The sequence below is a fragment of the Pectinophora gossypiella genome, chromosome 17, assembly GCF_024362695.1.
Source record: "Pectinophora gossypiella chromosome 17, ilPecGoss1.1, whole genome shotgun sequence".
NCBI classification, from domain to species: Eukaryota; Metazoa; Arthropoda; class Insecta; order Lepidoptera; family Gelechiidae; genus Pectinophora; species Pectinophora gossypiella.
The window spans coordinates 4254372-4274269 of record NC_065420.1 but is presented as its reverse complement, the minus strand read 5'-3'; the positions used below and the strand labels follow the sequence as shown (position 1 = coordinate 4274269).

Below are 19898 nucleotides of genomic sequence, written 5' to 3'. Positions count from 1 at the left end.
ACAAAATAATTTGGACTCTCGCAGTCCGTACGGTGACCAGGTGGATGGTGCCTCAATGGATGCCTCACAGTCGTCTACGCAACAAAAATAAAATGACCATTGGAAAAATTAAGAACTATTGTGACCTGACCAACATCCACTGAACCACTAGTACAACACTAATCGCTTGTATTCTTTAAAATTATTACAACGTCAACAAAGTCCGCGACTAACAAGATACTACAAAATTAATAATTAGAAAATAATAATAAATATGAGACGAATTTGTTCTTTCTCAAGTTCATTATTTGACACATTTATATGTACAATTTTTATAATCAGTCCATTTTATGTTGCGATACCACATAGTAATGTTATTTAGTGAATTGTGCACATCAATATTATGCTTTCACTTTGGCGTGATTTCTACTTTGCAAATACTAACACACATGGCCCCTCCGCCCCTATTAAGATAATTTTGCATTCGTTAGTTTCAAATAACAAGCCTTCTTATAAATACATCGTACATCTAATATTTTACGCGAATCAAATAAATATACCCAAAATACAGATAAAGCTATCCAAGCTTTTGACCCAATTTTTAATATATTACTAATCAATGAAGTTATTGATTCTAGACAGAAACAGAAGCCAAATTGGGTCCATTTTATGGGTTTTTTAGATCAAAATAAATTACTTACAAAATTGTTATCTATGTAAATTACTCTAAAGTACTGACCGGTATCATTTGCTTGTTATGTAACATTTGATTTGGGCATCATTTGCTTGTTATGTAACATTTGATTTGGGCATCAAACATTTGTTATATAACAATTTTCACCAACTTGTGTAAGACGCCGAAATCGATCTGTTACATCACGGGCAAATAGTATACTGGTCGGTATTAATTTAATACAATGGTGTTATTTGAAACTAATATCACCAAACAGGTCCGTTGAAACTTTCTTCGTAATGTGATGATGAATGGATGAGATCGGGCAATGTAAAGTACAGTGTTTCAAAACATACATCTTGAGCAACCCATTTGGGAATTCAAATCTTTAAAAAAAGCGAAAATTTTCAAACCTACAATTTTTTGGTGCTGGGAGTCTCAAATTTTGCATGGGGGTTCCTTTTAGTACGTAGGTGCTAACTAAAACGGGATTTTGTGTAATTCAGCACCTAAGGCGGGTTAAAAAGTGGTGGCAAAGTTTGTATCAAACTTCTAGTTTTTATCGTATAGTTTCACGCGAACGAGTCGACGCGAAGTCGCGGGTAACAGCTGATAATTGTTTTGACTGAGTAATTATTTAATTATTATAATAATTTTCCCGTTTTTGAACGCAGTGTTGTGTTTCGGACTCGATCAATTCGTTTGACACCTAACACACTACGCTCAATCGCTCTTTGGCAGACCTTGAGCTTGGACTTTTGACGTTCCGTCAATGACCAGGTCTGGGCACCGTAAGTTAGGATGGGCAGAATACACATGTCGATGAGCTTTCGCTTTAATGAAATGGGAAGATCCCCTTTCATTAGGTGTTTCATCGACCAATAGCTCTTCCACGCATCGCTGATGAATCGCTGATGTGGGACGGGAAGCCGTAAAACTCAAATGGAATTGGGCCGGACATGTTTGTCGCATGCACCCTGAGCGGTGGGCACGGATCGTCACGCATTGGGTGCCTCATGACGGATACAGGCGTCGTGGCAGACCTCGAAAGAGATGGCGTGACGACTTGGACGCTTGCCGGAGGGACTGGCCGGAATACGCACAGGACCGCGAAAAATGGAAAGAGGAAGGGGAGGCCTTTGCCCAGCAGTGGGATCTTGTAGGCTAGATTAGATTAGATTAGATTAGAATAATTTTATGCTTTTACTGTGTGTACTTTGTGTATAATAAAGAATAAATAAATAATAAGTCTAAATTTCAGATTATGAGATATTCAAATAATTGTGCTTGCTGAAACTGTTGCAGGCTTATAAATACAGCACTTAAACAGATTTAAGGGAAGGGACAATAAAATAAAACATGACATTAAGTACCGGGTCGATGTTGATACATACTTCTGTATTTTTATAACACCACATTTTGTACGAACACATGGCCGCAATAAAACATTTCTATTTCTACTTTTTGCCATGTCGACGTTAAGTTTGAATGGGGCTTGGGTAGTTAGTGTTATGAACTTTCTTCAACTTCAACTTTATGGTTGTATGGCAACCGGTCGTCATAGAGTAGAGACAACCATTACTGCCAATGTCAAGTACAGGAACCACATTTGTCCATAGAGAATGTCCATATAAGAACTTTCTTCTTTTTACTATTGTTGAGTAATGAGGGACACATCACATCTATATTTTTTTTTTTGGATAACGTAGCCTGGAAAGTCCCGCATTGATCCTCCACAAAAGAGTTGCTCAAACTGTCACAATAGCTTAAGATTTATAACTTTATATAAAAAACTGCCACATTTCACTTAAGAAAATAATCACAATTTCTCCCCACATCAACTAACTAAGAAAGATACATCCAACATTACTAAATAACATACTTATTGCTTTACAACGTGCGATTTACATTTTAAGAAATTAATTTACATTCGAAATATTTAAAGTACGGAACAAAAGCTCAGATTCGTGAAAGTAAAGCGTCGGCTATACAAAATAGCGAAGGAGTATCAATTTAAGGCGTGTTTCTAATACTTTAGCTACAGTAGCGCTAATTATGTACAATTTTTTTAAAGTAAATATTTGGCTGAAAATTCATCCGCCAATGCGTGCCTAAAGTCAAAATAAAGAGAAAATTATACTTCTTAGATATTTTGTATGTAATTCCCATTTACTTTATATTATTAAACGTTTGCTAGACGCCCCATCAATCCTTTCATTCCGAGTGTCGAACATACAATTCTACAGAGCAATGGTTCACATTCAGACACACATAACAGTCTGATATGATTTTATTGTCACCACTACAACTCAATGTACTGATAAATGCTAAAATTCGTATTTACTAAATGAAAAGGATTTCTTTCTGATGTGAAAGAAAAAATCCTATCAAAATGACGAGTTAATTAAGTTACACAAACGTGGTTCACTCCGTATTTTAAGGTGTGGAGATTGGGCTTTCTGCAAATTACATTTTGGGCCAAATGCGAATATTGGCATAGAGAAGGGCGAATCGTCAAATAAGCCATTTCATCAACCGTCTTTACAGAGTGAATCTTCTGTACGGTAATGTAATGTAGGTATGCTTTTGTTATTGTTATTAAGTTATATGTTTAGAGGGTATGTACACATTTTCGGCCATTCGTCAGTTCGCGATTAAACGAATAACTGCCAAGTTGTGTTTCACTATACACCACTTCCTATATACTCCTCCTATGTATTTCTCTCTTCCTGTGTATTTTTTCTGTGACTGACATGTCTACCGGATTTTCACCCAGTTCTGAGGTAAAAAACCGGTTAAAACCCAGCTAAAGGATTCTTAACGGGTGTTTACCCTAGCACAGGGTTACAGGGCTGGATCGCCCTGCCGGGGATATTCTACAGTAAAATAATTATCGTATCGCACGAAATGCATGCTTCTATGCTGTTCTGGGAGCATATAAAAAACATAGAACACGTTCAGCTGCTTCTCTTCCCGGGCATGTCGTAAAAACCGACAGAGGGATTGTGTCCTCTAACATGATGGACTAATGTTATGGGCGATAGGCTGATCCCTTATCACCATAAGGTTCATCATATCCATCTTTGGACTTCGTATCAACAGTGGCTGCAAGTTGTCTTTGATTACTTGTGGCTCTGCCCACCCCATTAGGGATTACGGGCGTGAGTTTATGTATGTATGTATCGCACGAAAAGAACGAACACGCACACACTTATTATTCCGAATCATCAAGACGTTCACAATGTTTATAGTTCTCTATCACTGCAGCAGTTTAAGTCACTAGTGACAAGTGTCTTTTACTTTTAAAATCCACATTTTGTTACCCCTTCCTTTGTTTCTTTATATTTTTTTATGTGTACAATAATGAATCTAATAAAGGACAGCTAAGTAATTAATCTTTCGAACGCCGGAACGCGGATCTCGACCAGACACAATGTAAAATCTATTGTGTCTGGTATCTCGGCATATGAGAGGTTAAAACACATAATAACGGGTTATTAGCCCGTTTAAATCAGGGATAATAACCGCGTAAACCCAAAACAATGCATAAAGAACAGCTAGTTAGGCCGTTTCCCCAACATTCGGCTTGTACTTTTCTTAGTGAATGTTATGTTTGCATTATAACAGTGAGGTTTCTTGACTATTGGAAACTTATTTGGTAAGCTAACAGAAAAGTATTTTCCCATGTTGGAGATATGTGTCCTCATATTTTTTGTTAATGTTTTAACAGATAGTTTGTGTAATCCATGTAACCGAATGCATAATTAACGTCTTTTATGTACGGTCAAAAGGTTAAGATATCAATGCATCTCCTGTCAGACAAAGCATAGGAAGGAAGCACGAGTGTAGCCCCGTTACGAATATCCGGCCCATGACGTCACTAAAGCAAGCGTGCTTACGTCATACCTTACAGCTCAGTGTACGATCTGCTGCATATATGAAGAAAAATGGCTGACGTAAACAAAAATGGCGGACGTCTCACCCAGCATGGTATAAGAAAACCAAGTATGCTCAACAGTAACAGCTAACATTTCAAGGTTACCCCAGCTGACGTCATCCCACCCTGCGTTGCCGTTTCGTAAAAAATAAACTACCCACGACCAATGTTTTTAAAATTTACTTCACAAGGAAATTTTGAACTTTTTGTAAAAGATTTACTTACAGTATTAATGATATTTACATATGTGACAAATAATAGTAATTAAATACATTAGTCACTAATTAACTGAATTTTCAACAATAAAATTTACGTCCTTGGTCTGTTGGAGATACCAATTCAATGGTAACACAGTGGTAACACTTACGTCATCAAAGAGCTAGCAATGGCGGGTTGTCATAGGATTGAACACACTTGCGTCTTCATATATCATGTCACGCAGGTAGCGCCTCTGGTTGTCATAGTTACGTACTGCTGACTCTATAATTTATCACTGCGCATTCAACGTCATTGTTCAACTTATCGTCGCAGATTACACTAAAATATGTTTTACCTAGACTGTAATGTACTGTAATATCTGAGCCGCCCTGTCTGTGGAAGTGTGCCTTGAGTAGTTCTGGGAATTGTTGTATTGATAACTCCACTAGTTTCACTCAATTCGGTTGTGTATGTGGTGGAGACACTTTGTAAAGGCATTTTCTCCGGTTCTTATCCGATCCGAGTCCATCAAATGACGGATCCGAAGTGGCCGTAGATTGAATATATATATGGTAAAGCACTACACTCTCGAATTCGGATCGGATAAGAATCGAATGTAGGACAAAAACACTCTCGTCTGTTATTATAATACTTTTACCGTTTTAAGTCACCATTTCGCCGACGAATCACATCGTTAGTCGCGTTCACACTGTGACACCGTCACAATTGCGTTGCGTGTCTACAAATGTCTGTGTTATAGAGTCTAATCCGTGTGAATTTTGCGTGGCCACAGATTGAAGACTTAGCTATTCAGTACAACTGTCAAGTTCTGTCACTTTAAATCACTTTTTTAATCAGTATTTACCACCGTTTAGTGCAGCAGCGCAGGCGGTGCGCCTAGCGCGGACGGCCGGTCACCCAGCGCGGGTGGGCGGGCTGTGCGCCCAGTGCCGACGAACGGGCGACGCGCCAAGAGCTGGCGGTGCGCCCAGGGCTTGCACCCAGTTTGCGCCCAGCGCAAGCGGACGACGTTTGTGGGTGATGCGCTCAGCGCTGTCGGGCGGGCGATACGCCCAGCGCGACCGGGCGGGCGGTGCGGCCAGGGCGGGCGGCGCGCCTAGGAGTGCGCGGGCGCAGGCGGCGGCGGCAGCGCGGGCGGCGCGCCGGCCGTCCAGTGCAGCAGCGCGTGCTGCGGCAGCTGCGTGGCCTGGAAGTGGTCCTTGAGCAGCGCCGCTGAGAAGTTGCAGTGCATCTGGTATGCCTCGTTCTCGCGCTCCGTGTCGCCCGCCAGCCGGTACAAGTCTGAGGGAGAAGGATCAATGAGATAAATACGTCAATGTATGCGTAACCATGGCAACCGTAAGTTCAGTTTCTTGTTACCCCAAATTTAATTAGTTCATAATAATTTCACACTAGATGGCGTAGGGCTTATAATAAAATACGTAAAGTCGCAAAGTAATAATTTAGTATTCTTTTTGATTGTTTTGTTGATGTATTATTTGAGTTAAGTTCAAGTTAATTTCAATCTAGGTATTTTTTTTTCTTCAATGTCTCATCCAACTAACACTACTTCAGCTTCTCACTACGTGTATATCCACAATACGTCTGCTGACGTCTAGTTGTCCGTATGGTAGGGGTATTATGGGTGTGACAACGATATTATGTCGGCGCCGATTTATACCTTTTAATATGGCGGAGGCCCAGAGCTGCACGTGCACGTCGGGGATCTTGCTGGCGAGCTGCATGGCCGGCGTCACCATGTTCATGGACTCTCGCGAGTTGTTGATGGACAGGAAGATGTGCCCCAGCAGCACCAGCGAGCACGACGTCAGCCGGTTCAGGTCCTCCGCGTTCGCCATCTTGAGGGTCTCGCGGAGGTAGCGCCTGGAGAAAAATATAAATAAGAACACCGGCACACAAGATTGCAGGAAGAGGATTCCCTATTGTAGGAAGGAGATTGTTCACTGAACAAAACCTTTTTTCTTATAATAGGCTACTTGACAACCTAGTCAAATGAGATACTTTTTACGAAACGTCGAGACTATTGTTATGTAAATATTATAATACCACTTTGTGAATAAATAAATAAAAAAAATAAACGACGTACTTGGCCTCATTATACCGCGCCTGGAAGAACGCTTGTAGTCCCAGCACGTAGTAGGAGGCGGCGCGGAGACCGTGCGCGTACGCCGGCAACGCTTCCGGCCTCACCTGCAACGTACACCACATATTAGTTAATACACATACATTTAAAATGTTTTTTTTTGTCCAACAGTAAGCTAGGTGAGGTGCGGGTTGGGAGACAATTGGGATATAGTCGTGAGCTTAGGCTGCGTTTCCATTGACGCGGAGCTTGGCGGAGAAGAGCGGAGATGTGCAGGAATCGATTGATCACCGTGAGGGAGAGAGTGACAGAACGTCTTCGTCTTTCGCTCTCTCGAACGCTGTGATTGGTCAAATCCGCACATCTCCGCACAGCTCCGCGTCAATGGAAACGTAGGCTAATGTCATGTTAATTATTCTTTTTTATTTGCTTAATCTTTTTAGTTTCGTATATACCTAATTCATCTTAAGAACAAATGTGCTTAGACTTAGGAGTTTTTGGTTAATTGATTTTGAGGATAAATCGGCTGCAGTTGAAAATCAGCGCCATAATCTATCTAGCTACAGCTAGGCTATGGCATTTGCTGAACTGCAACCGTTTCGGCATTACTTATAATTCTATTGTTAATTACTAACTACCACTTAACAATATGCAATTATGTATTTTTTGCCGAATAAATATTTTCTTGCTTTCTTTTTCTTTCTATGCAAATGCTCTGGCTAACACTACGGGGTGTCGCTGTCGGCGGAGACGTCTGGGATATCCTTGTCATACCACACCCACACATACGCACGCACGCACGCTCGCATGCACGCACGCACGCAAGAATGCACGCACGAACGCACGCACGCACGCTCGCATGCACGCACGCACGCAAGAATGCACGCACGAACGCACGCACGCACGAACGCATGCACGCACTCATTCACGCACTCACATGCATATGCACACACCACACCACAAATAATCAGAAGATAACTTACTTAATATACACTTTTAATATGCCCATATAATGGTCCATCTTGTTAGATAAACTTAGATAAGTGACAATCCCTGTCAGTGGGTTTTCTCATGATGTTTTCAAACATTAATTCGCAACTTGCGATCTAATACTTCAATATGTGTAGACATTACATTATTAAATAGTAAGTATTATTATTATTACTTACTTGTTCCATTAGTTGTGCTAAGTCATTGTCTCTCCGTCCCCGTAGGTATACGATAGCCAGGTTCAACTTAGCAAACATCCATAAATCTCTTTCTTGTGACATCTGAAAACAACAATTGAAATTCAAAAATATCTTTGTTGAGTAGGTAACATAGTTACACTTTGAATCGTCAATTTCTACATAACGAACGTATCATCCGCCTAATAGGCTAGATTCCAACTAGTCAAATCAGTTACTTTATACTAAATGTCAAAACATATTTTTTTTTGACGTGACTTATTGTAGATTTGCCGCAGATGGCATTAACTACTTGGCCGGACAAATGGAGAGCGCTGATGGCTCTCACCCGATACAACGTTTAAGACAACAGGCCTGAGGGTGCCCAGTTGGGCGCGAACCTCGGCTCAGGGCGTCGTCTGAGTGGAAAAATATTTGAAAGAATTAATCGACCCTAGGGGGTCGATAGCGATAAGCGCTCAAAACACGAAATTACTATGGAATTTGTATGAAAAAGCAACCTGTGACGTCATAGAGAACCGTGACAAAATGTCGCAGTTATTATTACATTTTTCATTATTAACTTCATAAATAAGATGTATTGGGCTGGTTTTTCCTTCGCGGGTTGGAAAGTCAGACAGGCGGTCGCTGAAATGTCGGACCTGTCAAATCTTCAGGTTAGGTAAGCGGACCCTGTGAAAAACGGAATAATGCTATGGAGATGATGACGCTTGCGTTAGACCACAATCTCACCTGACAGTAAATGAGGCGCAAAGTTACGCATCCACTGGATCGGAATTGTACTACTATCGTGTGGGTTGTGAGATGGATTACCAACCTCATCAACACTGGTGTCAGGGTTACTATTGAGACCGCAAAGGCCCCTGACATGACTCATATAACGACTACGTACTTACATCAGTAAATAGTAACCGGGACCAACGGCTTAACGTGCCTTCCGACGCACGGATTGTCTTACTTTCGGACAGGTGATCAGCCTGTAATGTCCTAACCAAACTAGGGATCATGAAGTGATTTTTGTGACTTGTCCCTACCGAGATCCGAACCCGGGACCTCCGGACTGTGCGCACAACGCTCAACCATTGGACCACGGAGGCCGTTACTGTTCTTGCTTTAGTCCACCCACAGCAATAATATTATAAATGTGGAAGTAAATCTGTTCGTTCTGCTACCGTGTAATCGTATATAGGCAGTTAGTTTATTATCCAAATGCAACGTACGTGTCAAATGAAAAGGTGCTGGAAAGAGTTGAAGAAAAGAGAATCATATTGAAGACTATAGAGAACCGGAGAGAAAATATGATTGGCCACCTGATACGACACGATTCATTTATAACAAACATTATAGAAGGAAAAATTGAGGGGAAGAGAGGAAGGGGTAGACCTAGGATAACATTTATGAAACAAATAAAAGAGAAGGTGCAGGTCGTGTCGTATCGGGAGGTGAAGGTTTTGGCGGGAAGAAGAGAGGAATGGCGATTATTTCACCGACAAGAGTGCAGCTCTTAAATAGAGAGAGAGAGAGAACGTACGTGTATGGCGGTGTGGAACTGCGCCTCGGCGGCCTCCATGCAGTTCATGGACATAGCGTACAGGCCCAGAAGACAGTGCAACTGCGGCGTGTGGGCTGCTGCACACCCCGCTGCAACCACACACACATATATTACACAGAGTGTTTGTGACATCGTAACGAAAACTTTGAGGGATGATTCAGACCATGATTCTGAGTTAATACCAAGTGAAATTTTCTGTCGCAACTGTATGGAACTGAAAATAATTTAAAAAAAAATCATAATTTGTCATGAATTTTCCGACAGGATATTCCACTTGATATCAACTCTGAATCAAGGTCTGGACGGTCCCAGCGGCAGGTGGTGGTAGTGCCGGTGTATACTGACGCGTGGGCGCGGAGTGCAGCAGGTGCGCGGCGCGCGCGATCTCGTGCAGCGCGTGCGCCTTGCCGCCGGCCACGAGGCGGCACAGCGCCGCGTGCTCCACCAGCGCCATGCGCAGGCGCCACGCCAGCGCCGCGCCGCTGCGGGACGCGGGGCCCAGCGCCGCGCCGCCCGCCGCCGGCACCACCGCGCCGCGGCTCTCCTCCGCGCTCGCTGCCCACAAACGCGCATTATAAAACACCTTTTAAAACCAAAAGGACGCGACACTGCAAACTGCTAGTTGTGTTATAAAACCACGCTATGTTTATACAAGTTAATATCTCCCTGGAGTTACCCATTTGTATGCCTAAAAAAGTTAAAGCTGGCGGGTTAAAATTACCACACCGAAGCAATTCATCTAAAAAAGCAATATTGCTATTTGACATTTTTGTGCATTGCGCACTTACTTTTATATGCGCAAATGTCAAATTGCAATATTGCTTTTTCTAGACAAATTCCTTCGATGTGGCGTTTTTAACCCCCCTGATGATGTTATGCTTCATTAAATGTGATTCAGGGCACCAGGGTTGATGGGATTGGTATTCCACCACACAACCCACACGATAAGAAGATTCCTTATTTTATGCTAGTGTTCGGATGTTCTTGGTACTTGGGCGACGATAAATAAGATACTTGATTCACTGAACTACGTCTATTAAAACTTTATTGTGGTCTTTACATTAGCAAACACATACATATATGACATTTCTCTCTTTTTTTGTTATGAATACTTTTACAATTACGATGTCAATTTGCGATGCCCTATTAGGGTTATGTACTAATACTATTAACTTTAAGACCTTTTTATAATGTCATCAATCATCATCAACAGCCCATTACCGTCCCCACTGCTGGGGCACGGGCCTTCCCTATGGATGGATAGGGAGAACGGGCCTTAAACCATCACGCGGGCCCAGTGCGGATTGATGGTTATTAACGACTGTTAATGCAACCGGGACCAACGGCTTAACGTGCCTTCCGAAGCACGGAGGCGCTCGAGATGAAAGCTTCTTTTTTTTTTGTGGTCACCCATCCTATGACCGGCCTTTGCGAAAGTTGCTTTACTTCAACAATCGCAGACCGAGCGCGTTAACCGCTGCGCCACCGAGCTCCTCAATTTATAATGTACATGATGCAAATAAATAAATGAATGAATGAAACACATTAATACTAGGTTATAACTAATCGGGCGTGTGGAGGGAGCGCGAGGCGGAGAATCCCGTAACAAGGCAAAGGTGCTGAAACTGCATTATTCGTATTTCTCGGAACTGTGTCCCCACACTAGTATACTCACAACACAGCTTATCAATCTGCGCGAGCGCCTTCTCGGTGTACTTGTGCGCCTTGTCCATGTATCCGGCCTGCGCCGAGTGCATCACCGTCACCAGGTACACCAGCACGTACAGCTGTTGCCGCGAGAGCCACACGAATGACTCGCTGCCGCACACCGCTGCACACACGATTATAACATTATTGCACAAGAACATAATAGGAAAATAATGGCCCCGATTCCTGCAGACACCTCCTAATTTTATTTTGAGTAATACCCGTCATTTTCTTATCCGTCGAAAAGGAAAGGGCCTCTGTCGCGGCGAGAAAGAGTCGCGTGCTTTCGGTGCTAGGCCCGCTGGTTTTCTTATACCATGGGTATGAGTAGGTATGGTAGCACATTATTACTTCGCTTTCGCCGTGTAACTAGATGTCGCTATTTGTGCTAACTGTCAAAAGTGACACTAGACGGGTGTTTATTTTTTTTTCTTAGGTTTTGGCTTTGCGCGGCTTGCGCATTTGCCAGAGACAAAGATAGGGAAACGGATTCGTAGGAAAAAAACAAGGAACGGAATTTGGAAAAAGGATTAGAAAGGTGGAGGATAAAATAAATATACCAGGAATTCTATATAAATAATTAGAATAAAAAGACGGGTGTTATTTTATACGTACCATCGTCATCGGGCCACGTGGGCGCCATGATGGTCTGGATGCTCTGCTGGAGCTGCTTCAGACACGGCTTCACACTCTTCACTTGGCCCGCCATTAGGTAATGAGATACCTGACACAACAAAAATACATGCGTATTTTATTAGGGTTCTCTCGGTGGCGACCCTAGCAAAAAATTTGATGGTGCGAGACCTCACACCCCTCAGCCCCTTAAAATACAAAATTTTTCGATTTGTTTTTGGACACTGAAATTTACGTGTTGACATGTATTAAAAATAATTAAAGCACATAATAACGGGTTCTTACCGCGTTTAAATGGGGATATGAGACTCCCGATATTATTGATTTATTATTATTATTATGTTCTTACGCAGTAAGAACCCGTTATTATGTGCTTTAGTTATGATAATAACCGCGTAAACTTAAAACTATGTATGTATTAAAAATGTTGTTTATGGCCACGGACTTTTTGGCGGGAACGGGACGGTTGCTTTCATCATTGAATAATCTAAATAATTAATACGAATTGGTGTTTTGTGGTTAATGATCGCAGTAAGTTAGTCGGGAAACATTCGCGATAGTGTTATTATATCGGAATATTCAATAAACAAAGTGTACCTATCTATTTTCGCTTCGTGCCAACAAGCCGCTTTATAACTCGAATGTTTATGACTTTTAATTCGTTTGGGCTTCAGAGTAGGAGTCTGCTCCGAGGGTGGGGGCTTAGGTTTCATCATTAACCGTCATCACCTTTCATAATTTCATTAATCATCATCAAGAAAAAAAATACATAAGACATGGCTGTATGGGCATAGTTCCCTTTGTTAAAGTCACGCCTTGATCATGCGCACACGATTGATCGTGGTCTCGGGATCAGGCGATGTGTTGTGGCTCTGCCCACCTCATTACGGATTAAATGCGAGAGTCGTATGTATGTATGGCTGTATATATAAGCAGCTCGGCAAGGATATTTCCTCGCGTTTATAATAACAATAAAAATTATCTAACCCCAGTTAATTTACCATAATTAACAAATCAATGAGTCACTTGTACGTATATGTATAGCATGTTAAAAACTCTCAATGTTTTCCTCATTTGAATAGTTAGTTCTTACGATAGGACTACATGATTGAACTTTAACTGGTTTTTTAATGAATTAAAAAAATAAGCTTAAGATCATAATGGCCCCGATTCCATCAGACACCTAATTTAATTTTAAGTTATACCTGTCTTTTTCTTATGCGCCAAAAAGGAAAGGGACAGATAATTGACAGATGTTAATTTTAAAATGAATGAGTGAATGAATGAATGAACCGGGCGAATCAAATAGGCATCTCGCTGATACGCAACCCGTTAGACGTGTGCTATCAACTTAATTCTGTCAGCCTATTGGCCAATGTAAAATTTTGAGGTTGTTTAATTTTCTGCTTAAAATCGACATGTGTTCCATAAATTTTATGCCTGTCGATTACCCGTCCCTTTCTTTTTCGGCGGATAAGAAAGTGACAGGTATAACTTAAAATTAAACGGTGTGTATTGGAATCAGCACCATTGGATTAACCTCGTAAAGCCGAGGTTTCCGGACACAATAGTAAAAGAATAGAGTTTGGATTTTAAAAGAACTGTCGGCGTTACGACTTTAAACAAAATGCAGATATTACACATATTACAGATATTATACAACAACCTAAGTTCACGTCTATTGATAAAGCAGAATTCAGTGGATTCGAAATTCGGTTCGGATATTTTCAAATTAAAATAAAATTAACTATTTCCCGCCAGAAGCGGTACCGTTACATAGGAAAATTAACATTAGTTACCTGTAGGACGAGGAAGAACACTTTGAGATATTCCTTTTGATGTGGACTGCCCGCCCAGGAGTCCACCAGGTGACCCGCCTGGTTCAGCAGAGGGAGCACTTCTTGTATCTTCTTGTCTATTAACAGCAGCTGCAATAAAAACATTCTACTCAGTTTGTAAATCAAGAATCATTATCATCAGCCCATTAACGTCCCCACTACAGGGGCACGGGCCTTCCCTATGGATGGATAGGGAGATCGGGCCTTAAACCACCACGCGGGCCCAGTGCGGATTGATGGTTATTAACGACTGCTAATGCAGCCGGGACCAACGGCTTAACGTGCCTTCCGAAGCACGGAGGAGCTCGAGATGAAAACTTTTTTTTTGTGGTCACCCATCCCACGACCGGCCTTTGCGAAAGTTGCTTAACTTCAACAATCGCAGACCGAGCGCGTTTACCGCTGCGCCACCGAGCTCCTCAAGAATAAGAACCATAAAATATTTGCTCATAACAGCTTATAATAAGACACGACGAATTTATTAAAAACATCATAGAAGGAAAGCTAGAAGGAGAGAGGAAAGGGAAGACCAAGAAGAGCTTACATGGAACAGATTAAAGAAAAGTTTAACGTCGTGTCTTATAGGGATGTCAAGGAATTGGCCTTTGATAGACTGGAATGGAAAATGCTACACTGAAAGAGTGTGGCTCTTAAATTGATGATTATGATGAAAAGTTTATAAAAAAAGGGAGCTTAAAGGAGTTTAAGGAGCTTAGGGAGGGTTGGAAAGAGAAGGGGGAGGCCTTTGCCCAGCAGTGGGATATTAATTAGGCTACAGAAAAAAAATCAGCTTACAACCAACCAGTTTAGTAAAAGAACCATAATAGATACTTTAGAGAACTGGAGAGGAAATATGATTGGTCACCTAATATGAATGAGAGGAAGGGGTAGACCTAAAGTGAGCTGTGACCCTAAGAAAAAAATAGAAGGTACAAGTCGTGTCGCATCAGAAGGTGAAGGATTTGGCGGAGACAAGAGAGGAGTGGCTATTACTCCACCGACAAGAGCAGCTCTTAAATAATGAGAGAAAACAGTTTTCATTTTTCTTAAGAACTAGGTAATTACGAATATTATGAATAAGGGCAAATTTAACTGGCTCAGCTTGTGCTGTGATGGAGCCATGCTATGGCACCATTCAGCATTGGTTTTCAGTTATTTCCTCTTCCTGGGATATTGCATTGAAGTAATTGTAAAGAATACAGAGGAGGATGATTCAGACCATGATTCTGAAATATCAAGTGGAATTTTCCATTGCAAAATAAATGATTTTTGTTATTGCTGTCTTTTTTAAATTATTTTTTAATTATTTTCAGTTCCATACTTTTGCGACGAAAATTTCCACTTGATATAGCACGCATAATGGGCCATCTTAAGAGTCCATTAACTAACTCCACTTGATATAAACTCTGAATCATGGTCTGAATCATCCCTTAAAGTTTTCGTTACGATGTCGCTAACACCCTGTATATGCATAAAACAATCAGCATTTTATTACAGTCTGTCAGTGGTGAAAGTACTTGGATTAATAGATATTGGATTCTGCTATGGTCAAACCACACTCATGTTAACAATATCACGTGTGCTAGTAAGTGGTAATACTGGTAACATAACTCACCATAACCCTGCTGAGGAGGAAGAGGACGCGCGTGTACGCGGCGTTGGATATCTGAGCATAGTCCACACCGACCCCAAGTAGACTGCTGGCCACCTCATACTCACGCTCCGTAGCGTGGATTTGCTAAAAATAATAAAAAATAACTAGTAAAAACAAAATAATATTGGTTAGCGAGAATCACATACAAGACAGGTCTGCAAGGGAAGGGAAAACAAAAGCATGTTTTCCATAATTTTTATATTTCCTCTGATGGTGAGTACACCCATTGGGAATATGTATCGTATTCCCAATGGGTGTGTGTAAGTCGTAAGCTTCTTCTATCTTGTGGGTTGTGAGGTGAATTACCAACCTCATCAACCCTGGTGTCTGGGTTATTATTGAGCCGCTAAAGGCCACTGACATAGCTCATTTAACAACTACTTATTTACATAAGTAAGTAGTAACTGGGGGGAAAATGTAAAGTTGGTGTGCGTCAAGCTAGCGGCCTCAAAAAAAAAACGGGCACGAAAAAATAATTTGACCATACCAAAAAATAGTACTCTTATTGAAAAAAATAGTACCTGTTGTAAAAAAATTAGTACCATCACGGTTCTGGATTTATAGCCATGTTTTATTGCACTTGCTAGCTTGACGGTGAGCGAAATTTGGCGAGAGTTAACGACAAGGTCTTTCGCTTTGATTTAAACGCCAAAAAATAGTACCGAAATAGTACTCACCCCCTGCAAAATACCGAAAGTAGTACTTCAACGGTTCCAAAGTTATAAAGGCAGTTCTTTGATCCCGCTAGCTTGACGTTTTGAAAATACCTATAATCTGGGGAACGCTTGCATACTTCAGTATGTAACTATTGTCAATAAACTCGTATGAAATAGTACTCCCTACCATCATAATTTGGACCTGATTCTCTTTGTAGAAATGTTAAAAAATCATCATAACCTATGCCATACATTTGTTGTTGATACAGTCACGTAGACAATTACATAACCTCACAATTTATTCGTAAGTATTGCCATTTTGGAGGTCTACCCTACCATTTCTTTGCACTTCAGAGTGCTGCGATTACAAAAAAATCCTATTGCATACACCCATATACACTAATTTTAATAGAAAATGGCTGCATGGGTCTAGTTCTTATCGAAAACAATCTGTGATTTTAATACATAATACATTTTTAATCTGCTTTTTTATTTTATAATTTATACCTTCATGTTGAATTTGTTACGGATCGAAGTGTTTGTTAATAAACAATTTGCAGTATTTGTAGAATAACTCAGAGTTTCAACAATGATATTACTTTCATCTGACAACCCTGGCACTTCACCAATTTTTACCCAAAAATGGGGAAAAATACTAAAATCTGACAACATTCTTGACCATGTGTAATAATTTTGTTCGCGACTGTACTTGTCTTGATAAATGTATGACATAGGTTATAATGACTTTTTGACATATTTCTACACAGAGAATCAGGTCCAAATTATGATGGTAGGGAGTACTATTTCATACGAGTTTATTGACATTAGTTACAAACTGAAGTATGCAAGCATTCCCCAGATAATAGGTATTTTCAAAACGTCAAGCTAGCGGGATCAAAGAACTGCCTTTATAACTTTGGAACCGTTGAAGTACTACTTTCGGTATTTTGCAGGGGGTGAGTACTATTTCGGTACTATTTTTTGGCGTTTAAATCAAAGCGAAAGACCTTGTCGTTAACTCTCGCCAAATTTCGCTCACCGTCAAGCTAGCAAGTGCAATAAAACATGGCTATAAATCCAGAACCGTGATGGTACTAATTTTTTTACAACAGGTACTATTTTTTTCAATAAGAGTACTATTTTTTGGTATGGTCAAATTATTTTTTCGTGCCCATTTTTTTTTTGAGGCCGCTAGCTTGACGCACACAAAGTTATGATGGCTGAAAACGATGAAAACTGCTTCTTTGTGATAGTGAGGTTAATTAAAACAAAATATTTTTTTTTAAAAAACAAAAAAGCTTTATTCTTAATAAAAAGTATATCTCAAGGAGATTCGCCCAATCCCGTCAATCACGAATGGGATCTCGTCAAATTATGCTTCGGGATTGATCCAGAAAAATTAGACGAGATTTCGCGAGATCTCGATTGCATTCCCTATTTCCAACTAGTCAAACCAGTTACTTTTTACTAAACATCAAAACATGAAATTACTTCGGAATTTTTATGAAAAAGCACACTGTGACATCATAGAATACTTATTATTACGTTTCTGTTGCTTAAAATTCATAAATAAGTTAAATGGAATAAAGAAAATGTTTTTTGTTACTTTTAGATTTGATCTTGAACGAAACTTGTATGTATGTGTGTGTGTGTGTGTATTGGATACCCAAATAAAAAAAACTTAAATATAAGTTTCAGATAAATTCGGATATGAGTACAGTTTAAATATGACATGTTATGACATTTGTTATAATAGGTATATGATTTCTGTTTCTGCCTGGTCAAACAGACATCATCCTCTACATTGTTTATTTTTTCGATTGCTTAATAACTAGTAACTAGTGTTTATGTTTATGTATGTTTTATGTAATAACTAGTAACTAGTCAGTCATTGTGAGATTACTTACAGTACAATTATACATATATCACTCAAATATAGTCCAATTGTTCACCTAATTGCAGTTTACTATTTATAATTTACATTATAATTTCATTTAGTATCCATATCCAAAACCAGAAAAAAACATTCCTATAGGAATCCTATCCATAACATCTCTTATATGCACTCACAGTCGTCAGTATTTTAGTTTATTGTGAACAAACATATTGATGTTTGGTATTGTTTATCAACTTTTCTATAAACCCACTTCCACTATACCTTGTAACAGTATAAGGAAAAGTAGGTAGGTAACAAAGAAGCTAGTAGTGAGATATACTTACTGCCAACTGGAATATAAGCCTGCAGTGCCAGTACACACTGTGCTGTGACAACTCAATGGCTTTCCTGAGGATAGGTTTAGAGTGTGTGGGCTGGCCCTGCTGCTCAAATAACTCAGCCAACACGCTCGCCGCTTCGAACTTAACATCGTCGAACCCATTAATAGACTGCGACAGGCACCACTGCAACAACACCACCATATGACCCACTTCATACCATTGTTTACATTCTATGGGAAACTTGTCATACTAACATTTCTCATAAGTCCCCAAAAAATTACAACCAACATATAAATTACTGTAAATTGTGTCCCGACAAACTTGTACAGTCATCGAAAGCAGTTAGAATTGGCAAAAAAACTTACACTTTGCTCTAAATGCGTTCTCGCTAGGTCGATGTTTTTAGTGTGTGTCAAGAGGATATTTCCAAGTTGTAAATGAGTTCGGGCCTCGACCCTTTGCGGTGGTTTGAAATTAAATACGGCTTGTAGGCACTGAATACAACTTTTTATGTCAGGAGGATTTGATGTGCGGAAATGTTCTGCTAAACCAAGTAAAGAAATATACCAAGCGTCCTGCGTTGACGCCATTTTGACATTTCTGCTTTGGAGGGAACAGTGTTGTCAGGATAAGAATTTCAAATGTACCAATTCATTTTGAATTCATTAGAAATAAAATCAACAATTCTACCAATATTTCGCTCAAATAAACTAATCTAGAAAAGAAACTAACAAATAAAACAAATTGTTTAATTCCCGTCGCATTCGAAGAAACTCAATCAGTGGACGGACAAGGCCAAGACTTCGCACTAAAATTTTATACCTTACATACCTACACACGATAGATTGGGTAGTGTAATAATACATCGCAGATTTCTTTTTTTAACTTGTTTTTCCAATTTCCCACAGAAATTGAATACTTTAGTTCATAGACCAAGGGATATTACGCATCAGACGGACATGTTCCATACAAAGAATAAAGTATTATTTGTTTGACATTTTTAGTTAGTTTTTTCCTTCGCCCATTATGGATTAAGCCAAGATTTAGCTAAGGTCGTCAGACCATGCTGCCTAGTCATCAGTAAGCTTTCTTTGTAAATCCGATACGATACGTAATGTCTTCAGCATAGAGTAACACGAGCCTCCGCAAGTCTTTAGTAATATTCTTCTCTTCTATCCAAATCCATAAAATCTACCCTCCGTCTTTATAGATGGGCTGGGATTCCCAAAAATCCGGTAGCTCATTATAAGCGCTACCAATCAATATAGAGCGTTTATTACACTACTCTGTACATCGGGCCCAATGCCACGATTTCGTCATGAGTAATATCATGTACCCACTTTAGAACTCTGTCGCACTATAATATTTGACATATAACTTATAATGAGACAAAGTTTAATTTGTCAGAATTTGACATGGTACCTATCCATGTATGTACATATTAGTACTCGTGACCGACCATCCGGTGGCCGAACCCGCATCACTGAGGAGTATTAAGAGCTTCAGTGGGTGGACGGAATTTGTTCACAGTCGCATCCATGTAAGCACCAAGTAGAAACAAAG

The 19898-nt window shown here is 40.2% G+C and overlaps 1 protein-coding gene across 1 annotated transcript; it reads right to left on the bottom strand.

Annotated features, from left to right (window-relative positions):
* Nucleotides 1–5904: 5904 nt before the first annotated feature.
* Nucleotides 5905–18934, bottom strand: LOC126374612 (MAU2 chromatid cohesion factor homolog). The gene is made up of 12 exons (XM_050021302.1): nucleotides 18701–18934; nucleotides 18339–18518; nucleotides 15424–15546; nucleotides 13770–13898; nucleotides 11953–12061; nucleotides 11306–11461; nucleotides 9976–10185; nucleotides 9610–9719; nucleotides 8061–8162; nucleotides 6895–6998; nucleotides 6469–6671; nucleotides 5905–6089 (listed from the first exon to the last, which is right to left on the bottom strand). The coding sequence occupies exons 1-12, from the start codon at nucleotides 18923–18925 to the stop codon at nucleotides 5905–5907; spliced, it is 1836 nt and encodes a 611-aa protein (XP_049877259.1). The 5' UTR covers nucleotides 18926–18934.
* Between the last annotated feature and the right edge of the window lie 964 nt (nucleotides 18935–19898).

Coding starts and splice junctions, on each gene's coding strand:
- LOC126374612 (XM_050021302.1), bottom strand. CDS start 18,925: ATGGCGTCAACGCAGGACGCTTGGTATATTTCTTTACTTGGTTTAGCA. Junction 8,163..9,609: donor AGTTCCACACCGCCATACAC/GTACGTTCTCTC, acceptor TGTTGTTTTCAG/ATGTCACAAGAAAGAGATTT. Junction 6,090..6,468: donor GGCCTCCGCCATATTAAAAG/GTATAAATCGGC, acceptor CTTCTCCCTCAG/ACTTGTACCGGCTGGCGGGC.